The sequence below is a fragment of the Lepidochelys olivacea genome, assembly GCF_965140295.1.
Source record: "Lepidochelys olivacea isolate rLepOli2 genome assembly, chromosome: 10".
Classification (NCBI taxonomy): Eukaryota; Metazoa; Chordata; order Testudines; family Cheloniidae; genus Lepidochelys; species Lepidochelys olivacea.
In genome coordinates this window covers 50,689,033-50,714,825 of record NC_140420.1, presented here as the reverse complement: position 1 = coordinate 50,714,825, position 25,793 = coordinate 50,689,033, and the positions used below count along the sequence as shown (strand labels likewise).

Here is a 25,793-nt window from a genome sequence, read left to right as displayed (position 1 = left end):
ATGACTGTCCCACTCATAAGCAATCTTTGATTTGCTGTTGGTATTTCAGTAGATATTGGTATTTGGAGACTGTCATCTGACTAGAATGAAAATATTGGACTAAAAGTGGTGCTGCTTATGGCTGGAGCCAATAATACAATCTCAGTAGCTGGGCCAGGGACGTATCCAGATCTATTTTAAGCTTTTCTTGCGATTGTTAAGCTGTGACACCTGTGAAGCCCTAGATAATTTAGGATCTGGCTACTTGAGACTGCTTCTTCCTGTTCAGTACCATCACGCTTTAAAATAAGTGGAGACACTGCACTCTGCTTTTCAGAATGGAGTGATTCAGTTGCAAGGTATCCACCATGAAGGTTCCTCAACTAGAACTGTTCCTGTCCCCTCATCAGTCTGACACTGGTTGAATTTGTTAAGCCTGGTGGAGTATTCTGAGAGTTGTGCTTTTCTTGAGGTGGTGGATTGAAGGAAATAGGGTGGCTGAATGGAGGGGACTGTGCTTTTTGTTGAGTGATTCTTCTGTATTCCCATACCCTGAGTTCAGGTTCTTGGGTCAGGAAAGTTATGCAGTTCAGAATGTTATCCCTAACTTTCTGTCTTTAAAATATATATAGGTCAGCTATCTCACTGCAAAAAATAGCAGAAAGTATCTAGAAGCAAAAAAGCAGTATTAAGCAAAGTCAAACTGGACTCAGCTTTTGCCATCCAAGGACTTAACCATTAAAGCTTGATTTATTTTTTTTATAACTTTTTAAAAATGTGTACAACCACTTAGAGCTTCAGGATAGACATCACTTAAAGGAATATGTATATGTAAAATTCATGATCTCATAATGATGGTACAGTAATCATAATTAAAAAAACAAAAACTTGCACAACAGTGTGAGGTGACACAATCCAGTCACTCTGACTTTCTGTGGAAATTAAATGGAGTTGAAAATAGGTCCCATAGTGTTAATTTTATTCTTTATGGTTAAGCTGTGAATTTTCTTTCCTTACAGATTTTGTACTTCCGTTTGGCAAACGTTGGCTTTCCTCTTCTCTCTTTCTCTCTTGTGGAGCTGAAATGAACATTGCTGGGTTTTTTTTCCACAACAGCAGCTTCAACTTACATAATAGCTTTCTTATGCCAACACACCCTTTTTATGCACAAGCATCAACAAGGTCATCTGAGCCCAGAGAATGGTGTATTCAGCTCCTGTAAGGAGCCACAGTATTTTTGTGGGTCACCAGAAATAGTAGCTCCTGTTCTGGTTAAATGCCTTAAAGGATTTTGTTCCTTCGGAGTTGAGATCTGAAAGCTACAGATCCACCACTGAGCCAAAAGAGAACTTGCATTAATTTATCTCATACTTGCATTAGTGTCCACTGCCACACTACTCGACAACAGAAGGTGGAACCATAGCAGAATGTTGATTCTAAAATGGTGTGCAATGTGCCCTACATACTAAGAAAAAAATGAACTTTGACTCTAAACTCCTTGGCATTAGGCTTTCTTTTCTTAAAGTACAGTATGATGGAGAATTCTCCCAGTGCATTGAGGCACAAAGGCAAATCCCAAATTCCTACCTTGTTTTACACAATTACTGTTCACTTTATCTTCAGAGGATTGCAGAACAAACAAGTACATACGGAATTAGAAAAGGAATCAAATTTTAATACTCATCAAACCTTCAAATTAGAAATAATTTAATGTTACAAGGAGGAAGCGGACGATAACTACAACTAGTTTTATTTGGGATCCCAAATAAAACTATGTACCAGTCTACCCATATTTGTTATGCTTCAAGGTTCTATGCAGTTTAATTTAGTAAGGTCTTTCTGACAGTCAGCACCAGCACCTAGTGGGTATTGGAATCCAGAGTTTCACTGGTTGCTTTGTGCTCTTTTTCATAGATTAATAGATTCCAAGGCCAGAAGGGATCACCATCATGATCATCTAGTCTGACCTCCTCTATAACATAGTTCATAGAACTTCCCCAAAATAATTCCCTGAGCAGATCTTTTAGAGAAACATTCAGTCTTGATTTAAAAATTGTCAGTGATGGAGAGTCCACAACAACCCTTGGTAAGTTGTTCCAGTGGTTAATTACCTTCACTGTTTAAAAAAATAAATGCATCTTATTTCCCATCAGAATTTGTCTTGCTTCAACTTCTAGCTATTGGATCATGTTGTACCTTTCTCTGTTAGATTGGAGAGCATATTTAATATCTGCTCCTTGTGGAGGTACTTATAGACTATTAGCAGTTCACCATCTCTGTAAGCAAAATAGTTTGAGCTCCTTGAGTCTTTCGCTGTAAGGCATGTTTTCTAATACTTGCATCTTTCTCATGGCTGTTCTCTGAAACCACTCCAATTGTTTAACATACTACTTGAATTGTGGACACCAGAACTGGACACAGTATATAATATAGAGGTTAAATAACCTCTCTACTGCTGCTAGAGTTTCCCGTGTTCATGCATTCAAGGATTGCATTAGTTCTTTTTGGTCACAGTGTCCTGCTGGGAGCTTGTGTTCAGTTGTTTGTTCACCATGACCTCAATCTTTTTCAGAGTCACTGCTTTCCGGGATAGTCCCCCATTGTGTAAATATGTCCTAAATTCTTTGTTCCTAGATGTATGCATTTATATTTAGCCATATTAAGATGCATATTGGTTTTGTGCCCAGCATACCAAGTGATCTAGATTGCTTTGTATCAGTGCCCTGTCCTCTTAATTATTTACTACTCCCCAATTTTTGTGTAATCTGCAAACTTTATTAGTGACTTTGTTTTGTAATGGATAAAAATGTTAAATGTTATGGGGCTGAAAACCAGTCCTTGTGGGACCCCACTAGAAGCACACCTGTTCGATGATTCCCTGTTTACAGTTACATTTTGAAATCTAGCAGCTGCCAGTTTTTAATCCCGTTAATATGTGCCATGTTAATTTTATATAGTTATAGTCTTTTAATCAAATGTCGTGGTACCAAGTCAATGCCTTGCACAAATCTAAGTAGGTTTCATTAATACTATTGCTTTTATCACCCAAATGTGTAATATCCTAAAAAAGATAACAAGCGAGTTTGACCAGATCTAGTTTCCATAAACCCACGTTGATGGGCATTAATTATATCACCTTCCTTTAATTCTGTATTAATAAAGTCCTGTATCAGCCACTCCTTTATCTTGCCCAGCATTGATGTCAGATTGACAGGCCTATAATTACTTGGGTCATCCGGTTTCCCCAACATTAGATTTCTTCAAGTCTTCTGGAACTTACTGAAAATCGGCATTAATGGTCCAAGCAAGCTCCTCAACTTGCATGCAAGAGTATTGAAAAAGCTGATGATCTGGATCTGCTGATTTTTAAACTGTCTAACTTTAGTAGCTGCTGTTTAACAACTTCCTGAGATACTAGTGGAATGGAAAGTGTCATCCACTTTATATCACTACACAGACTCATAACTTTAAGATCAGATCATCTAGTCTGACCTCCTCACCGACCCACCCCTGTAATAGACCCCTAACCTCTGGCTGAGTTACTGAAGTCCTCAAATCATGATTTAAAGACCTCAAGATACAGAGAAACCATCATTTACATATAGTGGACATATTTATTGAACGTCTCCCTTTTCTGCACTTATTTGTAATTGTACCCTAATCATCTAGTAGTGGATGATATCATTCTTATGATTTTTATTTTTTTTGTTCCTGTGTATACTTAAAAAAAAAATCTTTATTGTCCTTAACTCTTCTGACCATAGATTTCTCCTTGTCCCTTTGCTGCTCTTATCAATTGTTCTACAATTCCTAGCTTCTGATTTATATTCATTACTATCAACTTCCGTTTTCTTCTACTTGTTTTGATATATTATTTTATATAGCTACCTTCGCTTCCCCCCCCCCCCCCAACCAGATTGGTTTTTAACCAGTATGACCTCCTTCCTTGATTGTGGCTTTTTTGGCATCTAGTGAAGTACTCTTAAACAATTTCCAATGATCGTTCACATTTTTCTGATTACATTCTCCATCCCTTTGTTTTCAGCTTTGTGAAATTGGCCCTTTTAGAATACGAACTATCTATCTGTATATCACTGTTCTGGACTTTATTATCTTTGCACATGATAAATGTAATCAAGTAATGATCACTTGTACCTAAGCTACCATTAATTTTTAGTTCTGTGGTCAGTTCCTTTTTATCTGTGTAGATGAGATCTAATGTAGAATTCCATTGTGCTGGATGCAACACTTCTTGAGTTAGGAAATTGTCATATAGTATTTAGAAATTCCAAGGATGTTTGAGTACTGCCAACATGAGACTTCCAGCATGTGTAACTCAAATTGAAGTCCCCCATGATCATGCAGCTTTCTTTCCCAGATGTTCTAGATACACTAGTGTTGGTATTCCTGTTCTCTGGTGTGATCTGAGGTCTGAGGCAGACACCAGCTAATACCCCATCTTGGATTTTATCTGTTAGGACATTGATGCATAAGCGTTCAAGATCACTTTATTCCAAGTGATCAGTGACTCACTTGGAAACAGGTATTGCCATTTTTGACATAGAAGGCCACTCCCTTCCTCTTTTGCCCACTCGATCCTTCCTAAATAGGTTCTAACCATTGATTTTTAACATTTCAATCATGGGAATCATACCCCCACCCCCCGGTTTCCGTTATACCAACTATATCAAACGTGCTCATGTGACCAATTCCAGTTCCTCTTGTTGCAACAGTATCTCATTTGCAAAGAGCAACAGCAGTGCCACATGCTATAACACTCTTGCTTTGTACCATGTCCACCTGACCTAACGTCTTCTGATTTCTGAACAAGCAAAGCTTAATTAAGCAACTCTTTAAAAGATCATACTCTTGGGGTATGTCTACACTACGGAATAAGGTCGAATTTATAGAAGTCGGTTTTTTAGAAATTGGTTTTATATATTCGAGTGTGTGTGTCCCCACAGAAAATGCTCTAAGTGCATTAGCTCGGCTGAGTGCTTCCACAGTACTGAGGCTAGAGTCGACTTCCGGAGTGTTGCACTGTGGGTAGCTATCCCACAGTTCCCGCAGTCTCCGCTGCCCATTGGAATTCTGGGTTGAGATCCCAATGCCTGATGGGGCTAAAACATTGTCGCGGGTGGTTCTGGGTACATATCGTCTGGCCCCCGTTCCCTCCCTCCCTCCGTGAAAGCAAGGGCAGACAATCGTTTCGCGCCTTTTTTCCTGAGTTACCTGTGCAGACGCCATACCACGGCAAGCATGGAGCCCGCTCAGGTAACCGTCACCCTATGTCTCTTGGGTGCTGGCAGACGTGGCACTGCATTGCTACACAGCAGCATCAACCCCTTGCCTTGTGGCAGCAGACGGTACAGTACGACTGGTAGCCGTCATCGTCGTGTCCGAGGTGCTCCTGGCCATGTCGGCCAGGAGCGCCTGGCCAGACATGGGCGCAGGGACTAAATTTGGAGTGACTTGACCAGGTCATTCTCTTTAGTCCTGCAGTTAGTCCTATTGAACCGTCTTATGGTGAGCAGGCAGGCGATACGGATTGCTAGCAGTCCTATTGCATCATCTTCTGCCAGGCAGCCATGAGATGTGGATGGCATGCAGTCCTTCTGCACCGTCTGCTGCCAGCCAAAGATCTAAAAGATAGATGGAGTGGATCAAAACAAGAAATAGACCAGATTTGTTTTGTACTCATTTGCTTCCCCCCCACCCCTGTCTAGGGGACTCATTCCTCTAGGTCACACTGCAGTCACTCACAGAGAAGGTGCAGCGAGGTAAATCTAGCCCTGTATCAATCAGAGGCCAGACTAACCTCCTTGTTCCAATAAGAACAATAACTTAGGTGCACCATTTCTTATTGGAACCCTCCGTGAAGTCCTGCCTGAAATACTCCTTGATGTAAAGACACCCCCTTTGTTGATTTTAGCTCCCTGAAGCCAACCCTGTAAGCCATGTCGTCAGTCGCCCCTCCCTCCGTCAGAGCAACGGCAGACCATCGTTCCGCGCCTTTTTTCTGTGCGGACGCCATACCAAGGCAAGCATGGAGGCTGCTCAGCTCGCTTTGGCAATTAGGAGCACATTAAACACCACACGCATTATCCAACAGTATATGCAGCACCAGAACCTGGCAGAGCGATACCGGGCGAGGAGGTGACGTCAGCGTGGTCACGTGAGTGATCAGGACATGGACACAGATTTCTCTGAAAGCATGGGCCCTGCCAGTGCATGCATCATGGTGCTAATGGGACAGGTTCATGCTGTGGAACGCCGATTCTGGGCTCTGGAAACAAGCACAGACTGGTGGGACCGCATAGTGTTGCAGGTCTGGGACGACTCCCAGTGGCTGCGAAACTTTCGCATGCTTTAGGGCACTTCCATGGAACTTTGTGACTTGCTTTCCCCTGCCCTGAAGCGCATGAATACCAAGATGAGAGCAGCCCTCACAGTTGAGAAGCGAGTGGCGATAGCCCTGTGGAAGCTTGCAACGCCAGACAGCTACCGGTCAGTTGGGAATCAATTTGGAGTGGGCAAATCTACTGTGGGGGCTGCTGTGATGCAAGTAGCCCACGCAATCAAAGATCTGCTGATATCAAGGGTAGTGACCCTGGGAAATGTGCAGGTCATAGTGGATGGCTTTGCTGCAATGGGATTCCCTAACTCTGGTGGGGCCATAGACGGAACCCATATCCCTATCTTGGCACCGGAGCACCAAGCCGCCGAGTACATAAACTGCAAGGGGTACTTTTCAATAGAGCTGCAAGCTCTGATGGATCACAAGGGACGTTTCACCAACATCAACATGGGATGGCCGGGAAAGGTGCAAGACGCTCGCATCTTCAGGAACTCTGGTCTGTTTCAAAAGCTGCAGGAAGGGACTTTATTCCCAGACCAGAAAATAACTGTTGGGGACGTTGAAATGCCTATATGTATCCTTGGGGACCCAGCTTACCCCTTAATGCCATGGCTCATGAAGCCGTACACAGGCAGCCTGGACAGTAGTCAGGAGCTGTTCAACTACAGGCTGAGCAAGTGCAGAATGGTGGTAGAATATGCATTTGGACGTTTAAAGGCGCGCTGGCGCAGTTTACTGACTCGCTTAGACCTCAGCGAAACCAATATTCCCACTGTTGTTACTGCTTGCTGTGGGCTCCACAATATCTGTGAAAGTAAGGGGGAGACGTTTATGGCGGGGTGGGAGGTTGAGGCAAATCGCCTGGCTGCTGGTTACGCGCAGCCAGATACCAGGGCGGTTAGAAGAGCACAGGAGGGCACGGTACGCATCAGAGAAGCTTTGAAAACCAGTTTCATGACTGGCCAGGCTACGGTGTGAAAGTTCTTTGTTTCTCCTTGATGAACCCCCCCTCCCCCCCGCCCCTTGGTTCACTCTACTTCCCTGTAAGCTAACCACCCTCCCCTCCTCCTTCGATCATTGCTTGCAGAGGCAATAAAGTCATTGTTGCTTCACATTCATGCATTCTTTATTCATTCATCACACAAATAGGGGGATGACTACCAAGGTAGCCCAGGAGGGGTGGTGGAGGAGGGAAGGAAAATGCCACACAGCACTTTGAAAGTTTACAACTTTAAAATTTATTGAATGCCAGCTTTCTTTTTTTGGGGCAATCCTCTGTGGCAGAGTGGCTGGTTGGCCGGTGGCCCCCCACTGCGTTCTTGGGCATCTGGGTGTGGAGGCTATGGAACTTGGGGAGGAGGGCGGTTGGTTACACAGGGGCTGTAGTGGCAGTCTGTGCTCCAGCTGCCTTTACTGCAGCTCAGCCATACACTGGAGCATACTGGTTTGGTCCTCCAGCAGCCTCAGCATTGAATCCTGCCTCCTCTCATCACGCTGCCGCCACATTTGAGCTTCAGCCCTGTCTTCAGCCCGCCACATACTCTCTTCAGCCCGCCACCTCTCCTCCTGGTCATTTTGTGCTTTCCTGCACTCTGACATTATTTGCTTCCACGCATTCGTCTGTGCTGTCAGTGCGGGAGGACAGCATGAGCTCAGAGAACATTTCATCACAAGTACATTTTTTTTTCTTTCTAATCTTCACTAGCCTCTGGGAAGGAGAGGATCCTGTGATCATTGAAATACATGCAGCTGGTGGAGGAAAAAAAAGGGACAGCGGTATTTAAAAAGACACATTTTATAAAACAGTGGCTACACTCTTTCAGGGTAAACCTTGCTGTTAACATTACATACATAGCACATGTGCTTTCGTTACAAGGTCGCATTTTGCCTCCCCCCACCGCGTGGCTACCCCCTCAACCCTCCCCCCTCCCCGTGGCTAACAGCGGGGAACATTTCTGTTCAGCCACAGGCAAACAGCCCAGCAGGAACGGGCTCCTCTGAGTGTCCCCTGAAGAAAAGCACCCTATTTCAACCAGGAGACCATGAATGATATCTCACTCTCCTGAGGATAACACAGAGAGATAAAGAACGGATGTTGTTTGAACGCCAGCAAACACACACTGCAATGCTTTGTTGTACAATGATTCCCGAGTACGTGTTACTGGCCTGGAGTGGTAAAGTGTCCTGCCATGAAGGACGCAATAAGGCTGCCCTCCCCAGAAACCTTTTGCAAAGGCTTTGGGAGTACATCCAGGAGAGCTGCGAATGCCAGGGCAAAGTAATCCTTTCACATGTTTGCTTTTAAACCATGTATAGTATTTTAAAAGGTACACTCACCGGAGGTCTCTTCTCCGCCTGCTGGGTCTAGGAGGCAGCCTTGGGTGGGTTCGGGGGGTACTGGCTCCAGGTCCAGGGTGAGAAACAGTTCCTGGCTGTCGGGAAAAGCGGTTTCTCCACTTGCTTGCTGTGAGCTATCTACAATCTCATCATCATCATCTTCTTTGTTCCCAAAACCTGCATCCGTGTTGCCTCCATCTCCATTGAAGGAGTCAAACAACATGGCTGGGGTAGTGGTGGCTGAACCCCCTAAAATGGCATGCAGCTCATCATAGAAGCGGCATGTTTGGGGCTCTGACCCGGAGCAGCCATTCGCCTCTCTGGTTTTCTGGTAGGCTTGCCTCAGCTCCTTAAGTTTCACGCGGCACTGCTTCGGGTCTCTGTTATGGCCTCTGTCCTTCATGCCCTGGGAGATTTTGACAAAGGTTTTGGCATTTCGAAAACTGGAACGGAGTTCTGATAGCACGGATTCCTCTCCCCATATAGCGATCAGATCCCGTACCTCCTGTTCAGTCCACGCTGGAGCCGTTTTGCGATTCTGGGACTCCATCATGGTCACCTCTGCTGATGAGCTCTGCATGGTCACCTGCAGCTTGCCACGCTGGCCAAACAGGAAATGAGATTCAAAAGTTCGCAGTTCTTTTCCTGTCTACCTGGCCAGTGCATCTGAGTTGAGAGCGCTGTCCAGAGCGGTCACAATGGAGCACTCTGGGATAGCTCCCGGAAGCCAATACCGTTTGAACTGTGTCCACAGTACCCCAAATTCGACCCGGCAAGGCCGATTTAAGCGCTAATCCACTTGTCAGGGGTGGAGTAAGGAAATCGATTTTAAGAGCCCTTTAAGTCGAAATAAAGGGCTTCATCGTTTGGACGGGTGCAGGTTTACATCGATTTAACGCTGCTAAATTCGACCTAAAGTCCTAGTGTAGACCAGGGCTTAGCTTACCTTGCCTGTGTAAACTTCAAGACACCCAAACTTCAACAACTGTCACTTAAATATTAAATGGCCAGGTGTTTTTTGTTCCTTCTCTTCCTGTTCATGTCTCTGCACACATCTTAAAAAGGAACATTACAGAACTGAGATGCTCTAAAGAAAAATCACCTTAAAGATTATAGTTAGATTGTACTCTTGGAAGATAAAGGATAAATATGAAAAAGCTGTCTCATTCAGTGTGTGGCCTATATGGACGCTGCACTTCATGAGGCAAGGATCCTGATGATCCCTCTCATTCACTATATATCGTTCCTATTCTGCAGCACGTGAGGTTGTGCTTCTCTGAATCCACACCTGTTAAACCACACAATCCTGTATCATAACTCTGTCCCCTTGTGAGTTCTGGTTGCACGGACAACCTTAACTTTGCATTTACAGCCTTCAGTGCTTCATTTTGCAGTCTGAACTTTCATCTAATACAGCTTTTATATGGAATCTCTAGTGAGTATCTTTAAAGTTCCATCCATGTGCAACTGCTAGACAGCAATAAAACCCTCTTCTCTGCCCAGTTACGTTAACTAGTGAGGCAAAGGCTACTGCAGAATACCCCCATTGCATATTAAGAGGTGGGCTCTTTGTCTGGCTTAATGGAAACAAGTAGTCAGTTGCCAGGGTAAAGGCTCCCCCCTCCACCATGCACACACAAGGTTTACCTGGTCCACCTAGGAAACAGGGAGGGTCTGACCAGGTCAGCAGAGGGATTTGCGCCCTTCCCCTATGGGTGACCAGAAGAGGAGGGTATTTCTAAGGGGGAAGGAGGAGTTGGAAAAGACCCTTTTTAACTGGACAATGAACCATGGTTCCTTTGTAGTATTGCCTCCTTATTTGTGTACCTTTGCATACCAAATGAAAGGAGACAGAGCTTCAAAGGAGCATCTGTCTACATGCCTGATTGCAGACCATATTTCACAAGTCCTATGTATTAAGAAAAACAAGTGGAATTTCAGTTTGTGTATTCAGATCCAATGGAATACTAAGATGGATGGTCCAAGAGTAATATCCTTTGGCAGGTCTACGCTTTGGACTTCTGTTGGCAGAGCTGTGTCTTTCAGGGCTGGGAAGAGCTGTGATCCCTGACTGACATAGCAGTGCTAGCAAGAGCTCCCGGTATTTTTGGTAGTGTAGCTTGTTCCACACACAGGAGTGTTACTAGCTCTCTGCATTTATGGTAGGAATGTTTTGCCATCCATAAGCCCTTTGGGTTTGATTTTTACCTTTCTTATTACTGGAAAAGCTGGATTTTACAAAGCTGTTTGGTTTATCCTGATTTTTCACCAGCATTTTGGACCACTCAAGTACAGGAAAATACTGAATATGTTAAAATCCATAACTTTACAGTACGTGGATGTGTTTTATGCTGATAATAAATTAGTCTCAAGTGGAGTGCTAGGTAAACATGAAGTTCCTCCTTTTCTAGGTTTTGCTTTGAATTCTGGTTATCATTTAAAAGTTTAAAGACATTTAAAGTTTGATTTTTACATATTTATCCTGACTACGTTTGCATGTATTCTAGCCTTGACACCAGGCGAGGGCAAACTACAGCCTGCGGGGCAGATCTGGTAGGGCCACACCCCGCTGCAGACACAGACTGAAGTCAGCTCTGTGTGAAATGTTTCCCCCTGCATGCATGTGTCCACCCCTTTTGGGAGACAAACCCAAAATACTACTGTCTTGCACCGTATAGAAATATTTGTACAGCGCAAGCTCATAAAATTTGCCATCTTCCCCAGTGTGAAGAGAGATGTGCATGACTTCTTGCCCCCCAGTTAGAAATTACAGAAACTGGGTTAAATAATAAACAAAACACATTTATTAATTACAAACAATGAATTTTAAGTGAATATAAGAGAACAGACAGAACAAAGCAGATTACTGAACAAATAAAACAAAGTACGCAAGATAAGCTCAATATACTTAAGAAACAGTTTACAAAATGTCATTTCTTACCCTAAATATTATTTTAGGCAGCTTGCAAAGTTTCTGTGGTTCAGAGTTTCAGTTATTTCTTTTCAGACTGATCCCGTCTCAGTCTGGCCTCCCCCCTGCCTTCCCTGCAGGTAGTTTTAGCAGTCTCTCTTCTTGGGCAGACAGGCCATGGAGAGGAGAAGTCCCGTTTGACTTTCTCCCCACCCTTAAATAGGATTTATGTAAGGTGGGAATCCTTTGTTTCCCAAACTTGACCCTCTCCCTCCACCCTTCCCTTCCAGTGGAAAGTTACAAAAAGTCCCAGGTAATGTTTTAATATCAGGTGACAAGACCACCTGGCCTTGTAGTGTCACAGTTGTCCTCGGATGCCTCCCAGGATGGGGAGAGATTAGTATCTTCATGGTTTTGTTGTTCCTTCCTGATGGCTCATCAAATTTGATGGCCTGTCATCTGGTGGGTGTCTTCCCAATACACACCCAGTTGAAATAGTCCATATTTCTAACTTTAGATACAGAAATGATACATTCATACAAATTGGATAATCACATTCAGTATATCATAACCTTTCTAGTGATACCTTACAAGACCCATACTGCATAAAGTATATGTTATGTCATATTCATATCATAAGAATATTTTCATAAAGAATATGGAGTGAAACATCACAACCATTATTCCTTTCCCCCACATCCTCTGGATCTTCAAACATCGTTAATTTCTCTCAGTTTTAGGTAGCCGCCAGTTTCCTAGAGGAAATATATCCCATCAGACTCCTTCAGACTTCTGCTGCTCTGAGTTCAGCTGCTGATAAACTGAAAGGTGTGCCTGTATGCTTGGCTCTCATTAATGGAAATATAAATTGACTGAAACAACATTTTATTTCCTGTCCCCCCACTTTTATGTTCAGTTTCAGGAAGAGGCATCTAAATAAGTCCCAATCTTTTTTTTTTTTTTTTTTTTTTAATTCACTGAATAGTGGTGAAAAATCCCTCTGAAGTACACAGTTGAGTTTACCGTAGCTGCATAAAGAGGTACATACTTTTCTCATCATTAGAGATTTATATATCCAGACTCATCTAACATTTAATGTAAGGGGTTCTCCCCAATTTCCTGGGTTCCCTGCAGTACCAGATTTACCATGGCACTGGGCCCAAGGTGCAAGGGTGCCCGGCCCGGCCTGCTCTTCTCCGCCCCCTGCTCTCTCCTGCGCGGGCAGGGGGCAGAAGCTTGGTGTTGCCAGCACCTGCTGCAGGGTAGGCTCCGCTGGCAGCCAAGCTCCCCCTCCCCTGCCTCTTTCCCCAGCATGCTATGTTCCTGCCTGCCTCCCTCTCACTGCTGCTGAACAACTAATCACCCTTGCGAGGGAGGGGGAGGAGCGGAGCCGAGCGGCTGCGTGCTCGCTGCTTGGGGAAGGAGGCAGAAAAGAAGCGGGGACGGGGCCTTGGAAGGGGGTGGAATCAGGGCATACCCCCGCCAGCCCCCTGTTGTGAGCCGCTCAAGGCAGTGGGCTGGGAGCACCCCCACACCCCCAGCCCTCTGCCCTGACTCCTGCACCTCCCGACACCCACCCTGCCCTGACTCCTGCACCCCCTCACACCCCCCCGTGCCCTCCAACCCCCCCATCCTGACTCCTGCATCCCTACCCTGAGCACCAAACGGGAGCTCCTGCACCCCCCCACCCCACATTCCAACCTTCACCCCTCGCACCAAACGGGAGCTGCCTCAGGTAAGCACTCCACACCCCAATTCCTGCCCCAACCCTGCACCCCAACCCTCACCCTAGCTCCTAGCCAGACCCTGCACCCCAACCCCCAGCCTGCTTCTGCACCCTAACTCCCTCCCAGACTCTACACCCCTAGCCCTGTGCTCAGTGCACCCCCACCCTCAGTTTAGTGCAGAGACAGACAAAGAGAATGGGCTAGAACCAGGGAGAAGGTCAATACCTACTCTATGTGGGCGGGGACAGGGGGGATCCTGTTTACCTCCTCCCTAGTCCTGCTGTGCTTGCCCCTCCCTTGCTCCAGGGACCAACCCTAGGTCCTGCCCCGCTGTGCTTTTTGCCCCCGGCCCCTGCCTTGCTCGAGTCAGCAGGACTAATCCCCCCCCCCCGCCCCCCATGCCCCACTGGGCTCATCTTGCCCCTAGTCCCTGCCTCGCTCCAGCTGGGGACCAATCCTACCCCCACACCATGCCCTGCTGTCAGGGTGGATAAAAATCAATGACTTCTTTTAAAAAAAAATAGATTTTTAATTTTTTTTATTTAAATCGGTTTTTCCCTCAAAAACCTATCTGAAGATAGTTTTAATTAAGATGCATTATATCTCATGGAATAGGGATTATAAATTCTAATTCTATAGTATGAGACAATATATTTATGTAATGTTTAAGAAAAGTTTTGTAAATGAGTTCTTATAGTTCATGGATCAGGGACCCAATCTTATGGGGTTCCACAGGCTTCTGTATAGATTATTTAGGTTAATCTTTCTATCTACCTAATGGGACTCAGTGCTCAGTCTAGAAGATACCATCAGAGATGCTTAGTTTTGCAATTCTCAAACTGTCAATTTGTCTCCAGAGGTAACATGCTTGTTAACAGGAAAATGTTTTAAAACAAATAAATTTAATTAATATAGAGGTAAGAAACAACAGACCTCAACTCTATTGTCCCTCTGCAAATTTGTGTACACAGTCAATCCCTTACCTCTCTTTAAAAGTGAAAAGTTTCAAAAAGTTCAATGAATAGAAGATTGTTGGGGGCGAAATAGATCTGGACAAGGAGAAGAAGTCTGGAGATAAATGTGAGAAGGGAGGAACATATGCTTTTTTGTTAAAATATTATGTTTGCTGTTGCAGAAAAAAATCCAGAATACTTAATGTTGTTGTTTTAGTTAAATAAAACAATTTAAATGTCTGTCTGGTGATGTTCTCCTCCTAATACAGCCTGGCAAGTAAATCCTCCAAGTATTAATGATTAACCTGTTGAATTGGAGATAGTTCACCTCCCAATGACTTCATAAATATCTGTTTCGATTATCTTTGGTAAATGAAATAACCAAACAATCATTCATTTTCTGATATAGCTATAAAACTCATCTGAAAAGTTTTCAAAATAAATCACTGTTTAAAAATATATAGTGTGTACCTTCTAAAAATGAAACCTACATCTATCTGAGAGTTGTGAAGAATATGTATTAAGGTTATAACAACCAATAAGAATGTGTTCTTATGTAGAAAACCATGATTAAATAGTCTTCCTGAATAGTGATTTAAATTGATTTAAATCAAATCCACCCTGCCCGTTGTGCTCTTGCCCCTGGCCCATTCCTTCCCCAAGGGGACCCACAAATATGTTTGGCGCTGGGCCCACAAAAAGTTAATCCAGCCCTGGTTCCCTGTAAACATCCAAAAAATAAGCCCTTTCTGTACAGAACAAATAACGTGGATTCAGTGGGAAACAAGAATTGAATGTTTTTAAGTTTGAGGAGTTTGAATGAGGTATCGGTTCATAAATATAGACAAGAATCTGAAATGTCATTCCTGTGTGTCTGAAGTGAGCAATAATACGATACACTTTTTGCATAATTTTAGCAGTCCTTTTCTATGGAGCTGATTACTTCAGAAAAGGGGAATTAATAACAGTTAAATTTTATGGAAAATTTTACAGAGCCCCTGCATTTTCTTCGTCTGATGTGTTCACTGGTACAATATAATAGATTGGGTTGAAAGACAAGAGCCCTGTCTACACTAGGAGTGCTTTACTGGTATACTGTATAGGTAGGCTTAGAAGGATTAGATTATCAGTATATTTCACTGTACACACAAACCCACAAAATATATTCCCATTAATAAAAGAAATTTACAGATAGGCAGAGTATTTAAAAAAAAATGCTTAAGAACTTATTGATTGATTTAAGGATATAATATAGTTTGTATATATTGGCATGTGATGTTGACAGATCGTGTGTGTTTTTAACAATGATAAAGCTTTAACTTTTTTAATTTCAACATCTACTGTCACAGAACAATGGGGGCTGACCGTTATTCCCGCTCCCCCCATAATTTCCCACAACTGTGAACATTTTAAATAGATAAAAATAGAAAAAAGTGCTTAAAAATAAATATTGATATCCATTGAAATTATAAAATAAAAATTGTATTCTGCCAAGCCTATGTATAGGCCAAAGCCCTTTGTTTTTGGTCTTTATGATTTCCTTGGAATTGATTGGTGTTTGTTACAAATTTTTTAAAAATGGGTGAAAATTGGGTGCAAAAAACCAACTTCACGTTTTTCTGGGTAAACATTGGTGGAAGGAGGACAGAAAAACAACTAATTGAGAAAAGGAAGAGCACTTAAACCACAGAAAACTGCTTTTACTTTATTTTATGAACTGCACTTCAGCACAACGTGCACATGTGCGTATACAGCTTCTACTACATTGCCTCACTATAACAGACAACATTTGGTGGGGTGGCCTCTTCTCTTAGTTGTTCATAAACTTCAGAATTCTTTTTGTGCAGAAATTTTCAGTGCTTGATCTTGAATCAAAGATTAATTCCTTTTAGAACTCTGAGCAAAATCAGTTCACTTGAGTTATAAGAACTTGTCAGTGGGAAAAAGGGGAAAGATAATTTCCTGCACGTCATGATCAGAACTCATACTCTCAGAGGTCCAGGGGTATTTAGACATGTGGCTAGTTTTTCTATAAGATTTGAAAACAAGCTACGTGTACAAAAAGAGAGACATTTAAAGCCAGCAACTTTTTGTAGAAGCATTAGTATTTTTGTTTGCCCTTTAAAGCTAGTACGCATTTTGAAGATGCTGTGGCTGCACAGTTCCTAAGCACCACTGGATTGCAGCCACTCTACCTGCACTACATTATAGGAACTTGGGCTTTTTCCTTAAATTTATTGTAGCAATCTTTTGCACTTACCTAAAGCATTGTCACGTGTATATATTCTTTGAATTGCTGTTTTCTTTGTTAAATGTAAATACAATGTATCATACTATTCAGTATGTGAAATGTTGCTAAACTAGGATTGTGGGACTGACTTGGGGATTCTGACTACATAGGTACTTGTCTTCTCAACTTGCTTGAATGCTAGGTCTGTGAAATTAATATACTCTACCATTTTGTGGTACCTTAATAGAGTTGCATAGACTTTACGAGTACACAGATTTTTTTTTTTTTTAAGCATCAATAATACAAATGAAGCTGTTAACTGTTGCCTGTTTTTTTTAATTTTAGGGTGCAGTGTCTGGGTCAGTCCAGGCTTCAGATCGACTTATGAAAGAGCTCAGGGATATATACAGATCACAGAGTTATAAAACAGGTAAGGTGCTCTACATTTCTCTCTTTAGAAATACAATGCAGAAGCTTTTTATTTCTTGGTAAATATCTTCTGCTAATAGCTGTTTGTTTTGTACTTTATTTCATTATGTGCATTTTTTTTTTTAATCTTAGCTTCAGATTTTGAAGTTGAATTGCTTGAATTTTCTTTAAGCATTCCACCTGTAAAATTTCTTTTTTCTGGCTTTCATATTTTTCTGACCTGGCTTCTTTACTACATAAAATGTCACATTAACAGTAGTAGCATTAATATAACTGTGTGAGTGCTGTCTGGAGGTGATGCTGAACACCACAGATCACATTGACTTTAGTGGGAATTGTGGGGTGTTTTTCAGCATTTCTTGGGATCTAGTCCTCCCATGCCAGGTACATAGGGCAAAAATCTTGCAGTCCTGTTCTGGTCATGTGGTACTGCATGTTACATTTGAAGCAGTTTAAGTATTCCTGCCACAAGGGATTGCACTTGATTCAACAGCCCTTTGCTATTGAATGCAATAAGTGAGATTTAGTCTAAGCCATATTTTTATCTATCCGTTCTCCTTTAACACACACTGATACTCAGATTCTGTATGCATACGGTGTTGCAAATACATGCCCTGCCCTTTCAACTACCGAAACTATTGAAAAACCATGGTTGTATGTTTATTTTGTAAACAAGTGTTTGTTTACCCTAATAGATTAGCTTAGTCAGATAAAGGCTGACTATCCTCTTTGCGCCGTATATAGAAATTGCCTGAAATAGCAGAGCAGTGGGGTGAGTGGATTGTGTTGTCCGGTCACTTTCTGTAGCGAGTAGAAGTTTTGTAATATAGTTGTTATAGTAGATTGATCTGCTGCAACTTTGTGAGCAGAACATAGCCATACTGGCTCAGCCTAATGTCTTATTTCTTGTTCACACAAGGGACAAGAATACAGGTACAGATCAGGGTGGGAATAGGGGGAATTCCTGATCAAAAGTCTTCAGATTTGTTTATCTGACAGGAAAATGCCTATCCTAGCTGTCAGGATAGGAGGCCTTGTTCTCAAGTAAATTAAAAAGAATGATTGCTGCTCTGATTTGTCTAAAGGCCTTCTCTGCATTTTACCTGTCCTATTTTGAGTTACTGTGCCAATTTTCTCATTCTAATGTGCCTGACCTTCATTCAGTGGCTTTGGTATTTTAATTTAAGAAAGGACAAAACTGAAGAAGTAAGACCACCAGTCTGAGACTGTCTCAGTTCCATTTCAGAATATTTACTTATCCATTATTATGGATTTCCTATATTTCCAGATCTGATCATAGAGAATAGTGCTAATCTAATGCTGCCTGTTGCTGTTGAGTGTTCATTTTGTGACACTATCCACCACTATGTCTTTTTGTTCAGATTAACCCCTCAGGCCAGTAGAGACTAGTCAGTGGGGCTGAGAAGAATCTACAGTTAGGCCATTTGCTCTTATCTGCATTAAGTCATGGAGTGTGCTTTGCTGTCTGTGTGGGGATTTTAGGTTCATTTTAGGAAAACCACTTCCATCAAGAGCAGTATCCTTTTGAAAGGCAGTAAGCCTGATTGCTAAAGTCTTCATTAAATATGCATGTGCACTGTCTCAGGTGGATTTAATGGTATTGAGTCATTTTAGATGCGACTACTGACCCCAGGTGCCTTATTTCAATGCCTCTGTGAAGTGCTTAGCAGATTGTCCACCTGTAGACTGCCATAATGGGCCAATTTGCTAAGATTAGGCCGCTGTGTGGAGTGAAAGTATTGAAACTATGTGACTGTTGAATGCTGTAGCCTGAGAGCCCTATAGATAACTTTTTTCTCCCTACTGATTGTCTTGGTGTTAGAGGGCTGAGAATATACAATTGTGGTCTCTGAAAGTTCTCTATGCACTTGTCTGTGTCTTTGCTGTGATGCCACATATCTGGTTTGAACACAGTTTTATAAGAAATCCTGTCAAAAAACACTCTTGATTTCTGAGTGGCTTGGTCATCCATATCTCACAGATTTGCACCACCACTAACCATTCCAAATGCAAAGATCCTAGAATAACAACTCCTAACTGATTACCAGTGATAAAATCACAACCTTGGGTATCAAAGATTCAGCTGGTGGAAGTGATTACTGGAGTTGTATATTCCTTCAGAAAGGAATGAGATTTCTACAGATTGCATAGTTACCAGGCTCTCCTGTTGGAATTATAACCTTCAGAATATTCCTGCCTGTGTAATGATGTGATTTTTTTTACCCATGTAAAAATTACATCTTTAAAAACATACCAGTCTTGCCTTATACGGTGAAAGGTTTACTTGACTGTTTATGTATTCCCTGTACTTAATATACTAACTCCTTTAAATGTTATGGTGAAGTTTAGTTATGTAAGGCAACAGGCACATTTTCAGTATAATCTGTAACTCTAACTTGTACAATAAGCAACTTAAACATACACAATTCAGAGTCCCAAATCATGCTGTTTACAGGCGGCCAGAGACTGACATCCTTTTGGTCTGCTGTTGAAGTGCCTGTCACTACCCACTGTGATAGCAACCCCCTTTTTTTATTTTCTGTTCAGTTGTTACCTTTCTGGCAGCATTGATTGGATCAGCCTCCACCTGCAAATTAGGAAGTTGTTTCTTTGAATTAATGTGCAAAATACTAGTCTATGTGCATACATACAGGAGATGAAGCCTGTTCAGCATTGAATGAGATGTGGCTATAGATGTTAGGCAATATGAAGAGAACTGAAGTGGAGAAATTCTAGAATGGCCAAGGTCTATAGGACACCCATGATTTGTGTGCTATAGCATTTGAAGCTATTAGAAGACACACATATTGACATTTTTGTAACCTTATTCTGAAAATACTTACGGTTATCTAAGGGAAAGCACATCTTGAATTGAAGCTCTTATCCCTTGATGTATCTGATAGATTAATCTTTGCTTATAGGCACAGACTGGCCTGGTCAGGCACTTAAAAGGATATAACAGATTTTATATGCTTTTCCTTATTAAAAATGGTAAAACATAATCTGTTTGGGATGTTGTTACACAGTTAATTCAGAACAATACATTCTGATTCCTAAATAACTTGTCTAATACTTCCACAGGGATTTATTCAGTGGAACTTGTAAATGACAGCCTGTATGAGTGGCACGTTAAACTTCTAAAGTAAGTTTACATTTTTTTAAAAACTCTCTCCTAAAGAACCCATGTTAATTTTGCCACACGGATTACAATATGGAATTTATACTGTCTAGCTAGAATGTACTATGAAGGCTTCATGGATAGCGGTCTTTTGAATTCAGTGCAGACTGGAACTGAATTGGTAGAGCTGGCACAGAATATACCTGAATTTACACTGTCAAACCAGTGCTTTTAGCATAATTTTTGACCACCAAAATTCTCTTCCCAAACCCTTACAAAATGGTGAACCTGTCGTGCTGAATAATTTTTTAACTTGAAGAATAAATAGATTTTGATCCTTTTCAAGTTATACAAAAGAACAGAACTGTTTTACTGGCTTTAGCAGCTTTTATTTTTATGGCTCAACAATGACATATGCCTGAAATGAAAAAAATAAAATTCCAGGATATAGTCCTAATCACTGTGTGTGAAGTATGAAATGTTAACAAGATTGAAAATCTTAGGCTTTTTACTACACGTGTCAGTAGTACTGGCCAACATCTATATTTTTAATGTGTATACATCTTTTACCTTAAAAAATATTCCCAGAGCAGTTCCCTTGAAATCATCCCTGGTGATAGGGTAACATGCTAACCTACAGGTTAACCTCTAAGAAGGAAGAACATACCCCAAACCAAGCTAGTTACATCTGTCCCTTGGAAGTGGTGGAGTGGATCCCGTCCGACTGCTATGAGGGTCTCCCAGAACTTCATGGACACACAGGACTACTGCTGTGAGGGAACACCCTCTCTAGATGGATCACTGACCCACCCCCAGCTGTCATGAGCATAAGCCTGGTTTCCCTCTCTAAGGGCTTGTCTACATACACAGCTTTTAGTGGCACAGCTGTGTCGCTACAGCCATGCCATTAAAAGTCGGGCAGTATAGCTGCTGTTTGTTGGCTCTCCTGCCGTCAAACTTCAACCCCCAATGAGCGGTGTTTGCCTTGTCTGCAGGAGAGTGCTCCTGCCGACAAGGCACTATTCACACTGGCACTTGTCGCAGCAAAATTTTTGTCTTTCAGGGTGGGATTTAACACCTCTGAAAGACAAAAGTTGTGTTGTTCAATTACCAGTGTAGACATAGCCTTAGTGTGGTTGTAGGCATTCAGAGAAGCGTACTGCTGGCTTCCAGTGGAATATCTACGGTCTTCAGCAGGCTCATGATTCATCCAGCACATATGTAACCAAACTTACAAGGGACTGTGTCTTACTAAAAAGTTTATGTATCTTACGTATGTATCTTACGTATCTTATGTATCTTATCTTACGTATCTTAAGATAAGATACGTAAGATACGTATCTTATCTTATCTTAAGATATCTTACGTATCTTATGTATCTTAATATCTACGGTCTTCAGCAGGCTCATGATTCATCCAGCACATATGTAACCAAACTTACAAGGGACTGTTCTTACTAAAAAGTTTATTGGGGTACCAGTTCTTGAGGTAGGATTAACCTAACACTGCAAGAATTGATAACCAGGCTGCTAGCTATTTGTAATCCTGCCATCAGTATCTGCCTACAAACAGGGTTGTTGAAATTGCGCTGATATCAAAAACTGTCAGCTTTACTAATGTCACAGATGCAGAATTTCTGATTCTGTGGTAATCTAGAACTCTGCACTGTACATCAAATGTAACTAGTTAAGTTAGTAAACATTGAAGGTTAGAGTATGAGTGTAAAAATCTCTTCATTTAAAAGCATTTACCTTTCAGAAGGATACCAAATTTCAGTGAAGAGAAATTGAATTACTATTTTCAAACAAAAGGGTTTTTTATTTTGAATGTCTGCATTTAAATTCCTTGAATAACTTCAGTATGGTAACAAGTATCAGAGGGGTAGCGGTGTTAGTCTGGATCTGTAAAAGCGGCAAAGAGTCCTGTGGCACCTTCTAGACTAACAGACATATTGGAGCATAAGTATGGTAAGAATATGATACATTGCAGTGAATCTTCTTGCTGCTACTTTCAACTGCAGTGTGTTTACCTGGCATTTGTGCTTTGATTAAGAATTGTAAAAGTTAATTGAAACTGCAAGAACATTAAGCGAGATAAAGGAACTTTTAAAGGGTAATTTCTCTTCTGTAGAAAGCCAAATGATTCATTTCATTCTGTTTGCTTTTCCCACCTGTTTAATTCCTAGAGTTGATCCCGACAGCCCATTACATAGTGATCTTCAGGTCTTAAAAGAAAAAGAAGGTGTAGAATACATTTTGCTCAACTTCTCATTTAAGGTAAATGGGTATCCGAGTATTGAGAGGAAATTTTTACTATCTGGATGTAGAAACCATTTAAAATGGTAGTAAGCCATGTGCTCTGTTTCAGGGGTTCTCAAACTTCATTGCACCGCGACCCCCTTCTGACAACAAAAATTACTTCACGACCTCAGGAGTTAGTGCAAGGAAGTCTGAGCCCACCCAAGCCCCACTGCCCTGGGTCGGGGGGCCATAGCCTGAGCCCACTGCTCTGGGCAGGGGGGCCAAAGCTGAAGCTCAAGGGCTTCAGCCCTAGGCAGGGGGCCTGCAGCCTGAGCCCTGCCACCCAGGGCTGAAGCCCTCGGGCTCAGGCTTCAGCCCCGGGCCCCAGCAAGTCTAAGCCAGCTCTGGTGACCCTATTCAAAGGGGGTCGTGACACACAGTTTGAGAATCGCTGCTCTGTTTGAAGGATGATGGTATAGCTTTCAAAAACAGATATGATTTTTAGTATATTACTATCACATTCCAAGGCTGCTGATCTGCTAGAAGTAATGTAAACTTCTTCATGAATACAAGATGAAGATTTAACTTTTCAAACTCTATATACTATGCATTTCCCAAAGAATAAATTGAAGTATCCTTTTCTTACTAGAAATCAATGTTGCAGCATAGCTTTTAACTCTATACTTTGTTGTGCTTTTCAGGATAATTTTCCTTTTGATCCACCCTTTGTGCGAGTGGTATCTCCTGTGCTCACGGGAGGGTAAGTTTTTTAACTCTGACTTGTATGAAAAGGTTTTGTAGTAGAAACTTTGCTGAAGATACCCTTGATTTCTGGGAACTACAACTGGATTTTAAGGCAAGACCCCATAATGTATATTGGTGAACTGATGTAGGACAGGAGACTGACAGTGCTCAGGAAATGACACATACACATACACTTGCTTCTCAATCACTGCTAATTCAAACCAGTGAGCTAAAGTAGCTTCCCCTGGCTGCCTATATGAAATGTGTTGTTTTAATCCATTGTGACCTTGCAAAGTGTGTGTACACTAATTGTTGTCCCTAGAACTTCCTGCTATTGACGTTGGCAGTAGCAATGATAGGTGTAACAGTAAGGATAACTGCCAGTGTTACCTCCATGTGATTTAATCCTGCTCTGCTCAGAGCAGATGACGTGGTGGTTTTAATGCTGCTGGCCAGTCTGTACTGGCTTTCACACTGGTGGAGCTGCATCTCCAGTAACAGTGGGGAGTTTTAGGGGAAAGGTTAGTGCAAACATAGCCCAAGAGCATTAAACTTGATGACCTTCTTACTCCTAAGGATGATTCCTTTAGAGTATTACCGAAATACATTGGCTGGGCTGTGTTGGGGAAGCGTATAGATATTTATTGGGAGGGGATGGAATACAGCATCAGTGTTGAAGGAAGGTAAGTGACAGTAAGTTCTTTTTTTTTCTTTTCATGAATTTAGTGGAAGCTGGTACTGATTCTGACTCTGCTGTAAGCTCTTGTTGAGCTTAATTCAAAAAAATAGTAATTTTGAATGGTAGACGTGGCTGCTGCTGTCATAAATATATGAAAAGTAGTATGAAAATGGTGCACATTCATTACCCATTTGGAAGTGCACTCTTCCTTAAACTGCTTCTTCCTGGTGCAAAACTGCTGGAAAAGAAAAGGTTAATACCTCTGAAAGTCTAGATTTTTAATGATTCTCTGCAGAGGAATGTAACACAATTCCAGCTTCAGAAATGTGTCCAGCATGCCCCTGATAGTCCAGATGAAGGAAGACATTCTGCACTTTGTGGGTTTACAACTCCATCCCATTTCCTTTGTTGCCCTGGCATGTTGTGAATTGCTGATGTTCATTCAGAGTGACTTCTCAGTATGTATAGTGCATGCTGGGACGTTATTTGGTTTAGAAGTGGCAAAATGCTTGAGAAGGTGAGTTTTAAGATATTAAGTAATGAATGTCCCTCTAGTCTGTCTCTTCTGTGAAGAGGAGGCCATTGCACATACTGTAAAGTTGCTGGAATAGTGTTAAATTCCTTTTTGGAAGTAACTTTATAAACTATCCATTTGTACTATGTCCACAGTAGAGCCATCAAAAATAGCATCTCTCCGCCACATTTTTCAGTTCTGACTGTGTAAACTGTGCAGACTAGCTGAGTTGCTGATTCTCACTAAGACTTCCCTTGTGGTTGGACAAAGCAAATTAGTTTCTCTTGTCTCTAGACATCATTCTGCTCTATATAAATAAATGTATATGGCTAACAAATAGCAACATATTGCCCTTGAAAGTGCTCTCTAATTTTTATTTATAGCTGAGCAAACTGTGTGACAGACTAACCCATAACAGCCTGAGGGTACAACTGCATAGTAATCTCTTTACTAATTGGTCTTGAAAGATGCCAAATAAAAGCCATGTTGAATTCAAAATTTCTAATCTAACATTTATTTTTAGGTATGTCCTGGGTGGGGGTGCACTATGCATGGAACTTCTTACTAAACAGGTGAATATAAAATCAAAATCTCTTGTATTTTTTGTGTGTGTGTGTGTTGTTTTTTGTTTGTTTGTTTTTGTTTTGTTTTTAATTGTCAAGAGTTTTGGTGGAAGGGGTGCAATGCTTAGTGTTTAAAAAAAAATAAGTGATTGTAATAGCAGTTAGCATCCTGACTAAAACAAAGCATACTTCTTAAGAATAGTAATAAGCGGGTGTTTTCTGTATGTGAGCTTAAGCACCACCGCCTATTAGGAACAAAGGACTAAATCATACGCTCCTGTGGAAATGCCTGCTGTAGGGGAACAAGGTCCAGGAAGCTTGAGCTCTGTAAGGGTCACCTTACTGAACTTGCATCAGATCTTCCTCTTCACCCTGGAGGGACTGGGGAGGGAGAGGAAACAGGAAGTGCTGTTCTTTCTCCCCACCCCAAACTTGGTGGATTCTTAGAGTCTGTGAGAGGGGGAACCCCAGGTCCAATAAAAGGGGAGATCACTTTGTCTTGCTCCTTTGAACCCTTCGCCCACCTCCTACCCTAGCAGCTGCCCCACAAAATCTGATATGGGAGTGCAGGTGCTGAGCTTTGGTGAATGCTGCTTGAAGCCGCTTTAATTTAGGAGTAGATATCTACTGCCTATGGAAAGAAGATTGCAGTGGACAGCATCTCCCCTACAAAAATAACTCCTGTAAAAGTCTAATAGAGACTTTTGTGTGAACCCTGGAAAGGTAAAACCGTGCCAGAGCGGCTGCCCAGCTTTGTGGAAACAGGATCTTTTTGCTCACTTAATGGCTTAATTGAGTCATTAAAAGCAGTCTCTTAAAACTGTAATTGCTATTGTAAAGCTAGCTGAAAATGAGTAGAATTCTATAATGTAGTTGTGTTTTTCTTTGTTTTTTGTCTTACCAGATTCTGGAAATGTGTGCAACTTGGCTTTTTCCTTTTTCCTACAAGCTCTTTATGCTAACATAGTTTACTTTAGTTTCTTGTGTTTC

At 41.9% G+C, this 25,793-nt stretch overlaps 1 protein-coding gene across 1 annotated transcript in view; it reads left to right on the top strand.

Moving 5' to 3' along the window:
* The window catches only part of UBE2Q2 (ubiquitin conjugating enzyme E2 Q2), an 80,219-nt gene that overhangs the window by 46,591 nt on the left and 7,835 nt on the right, over nt 1-25,793 (top strand). The window contains exons 6-10 of the mRNA XM_084642004.1: nt 16,841-16,925; nt 20,027-20,087; nt 22,249-22,339; nt 23,005-23,063; nt 24,764-24,812. Of these exons, the coding sequence (XP_084498130.1) occupies nt 16,841-16,925; nt 20,027-20,087; nt 22,249-22,339; nt 23,005-23,063; nt 24,764-24,812 (345 nt within the window). The remainder of the gene's footprint in view (nt 1-16,840; nt 16,926-20,026; nt 20,088-22,248; nt 22,340-23,004; nt 23,064-24,763; nt 24,813-25,793) is intronic.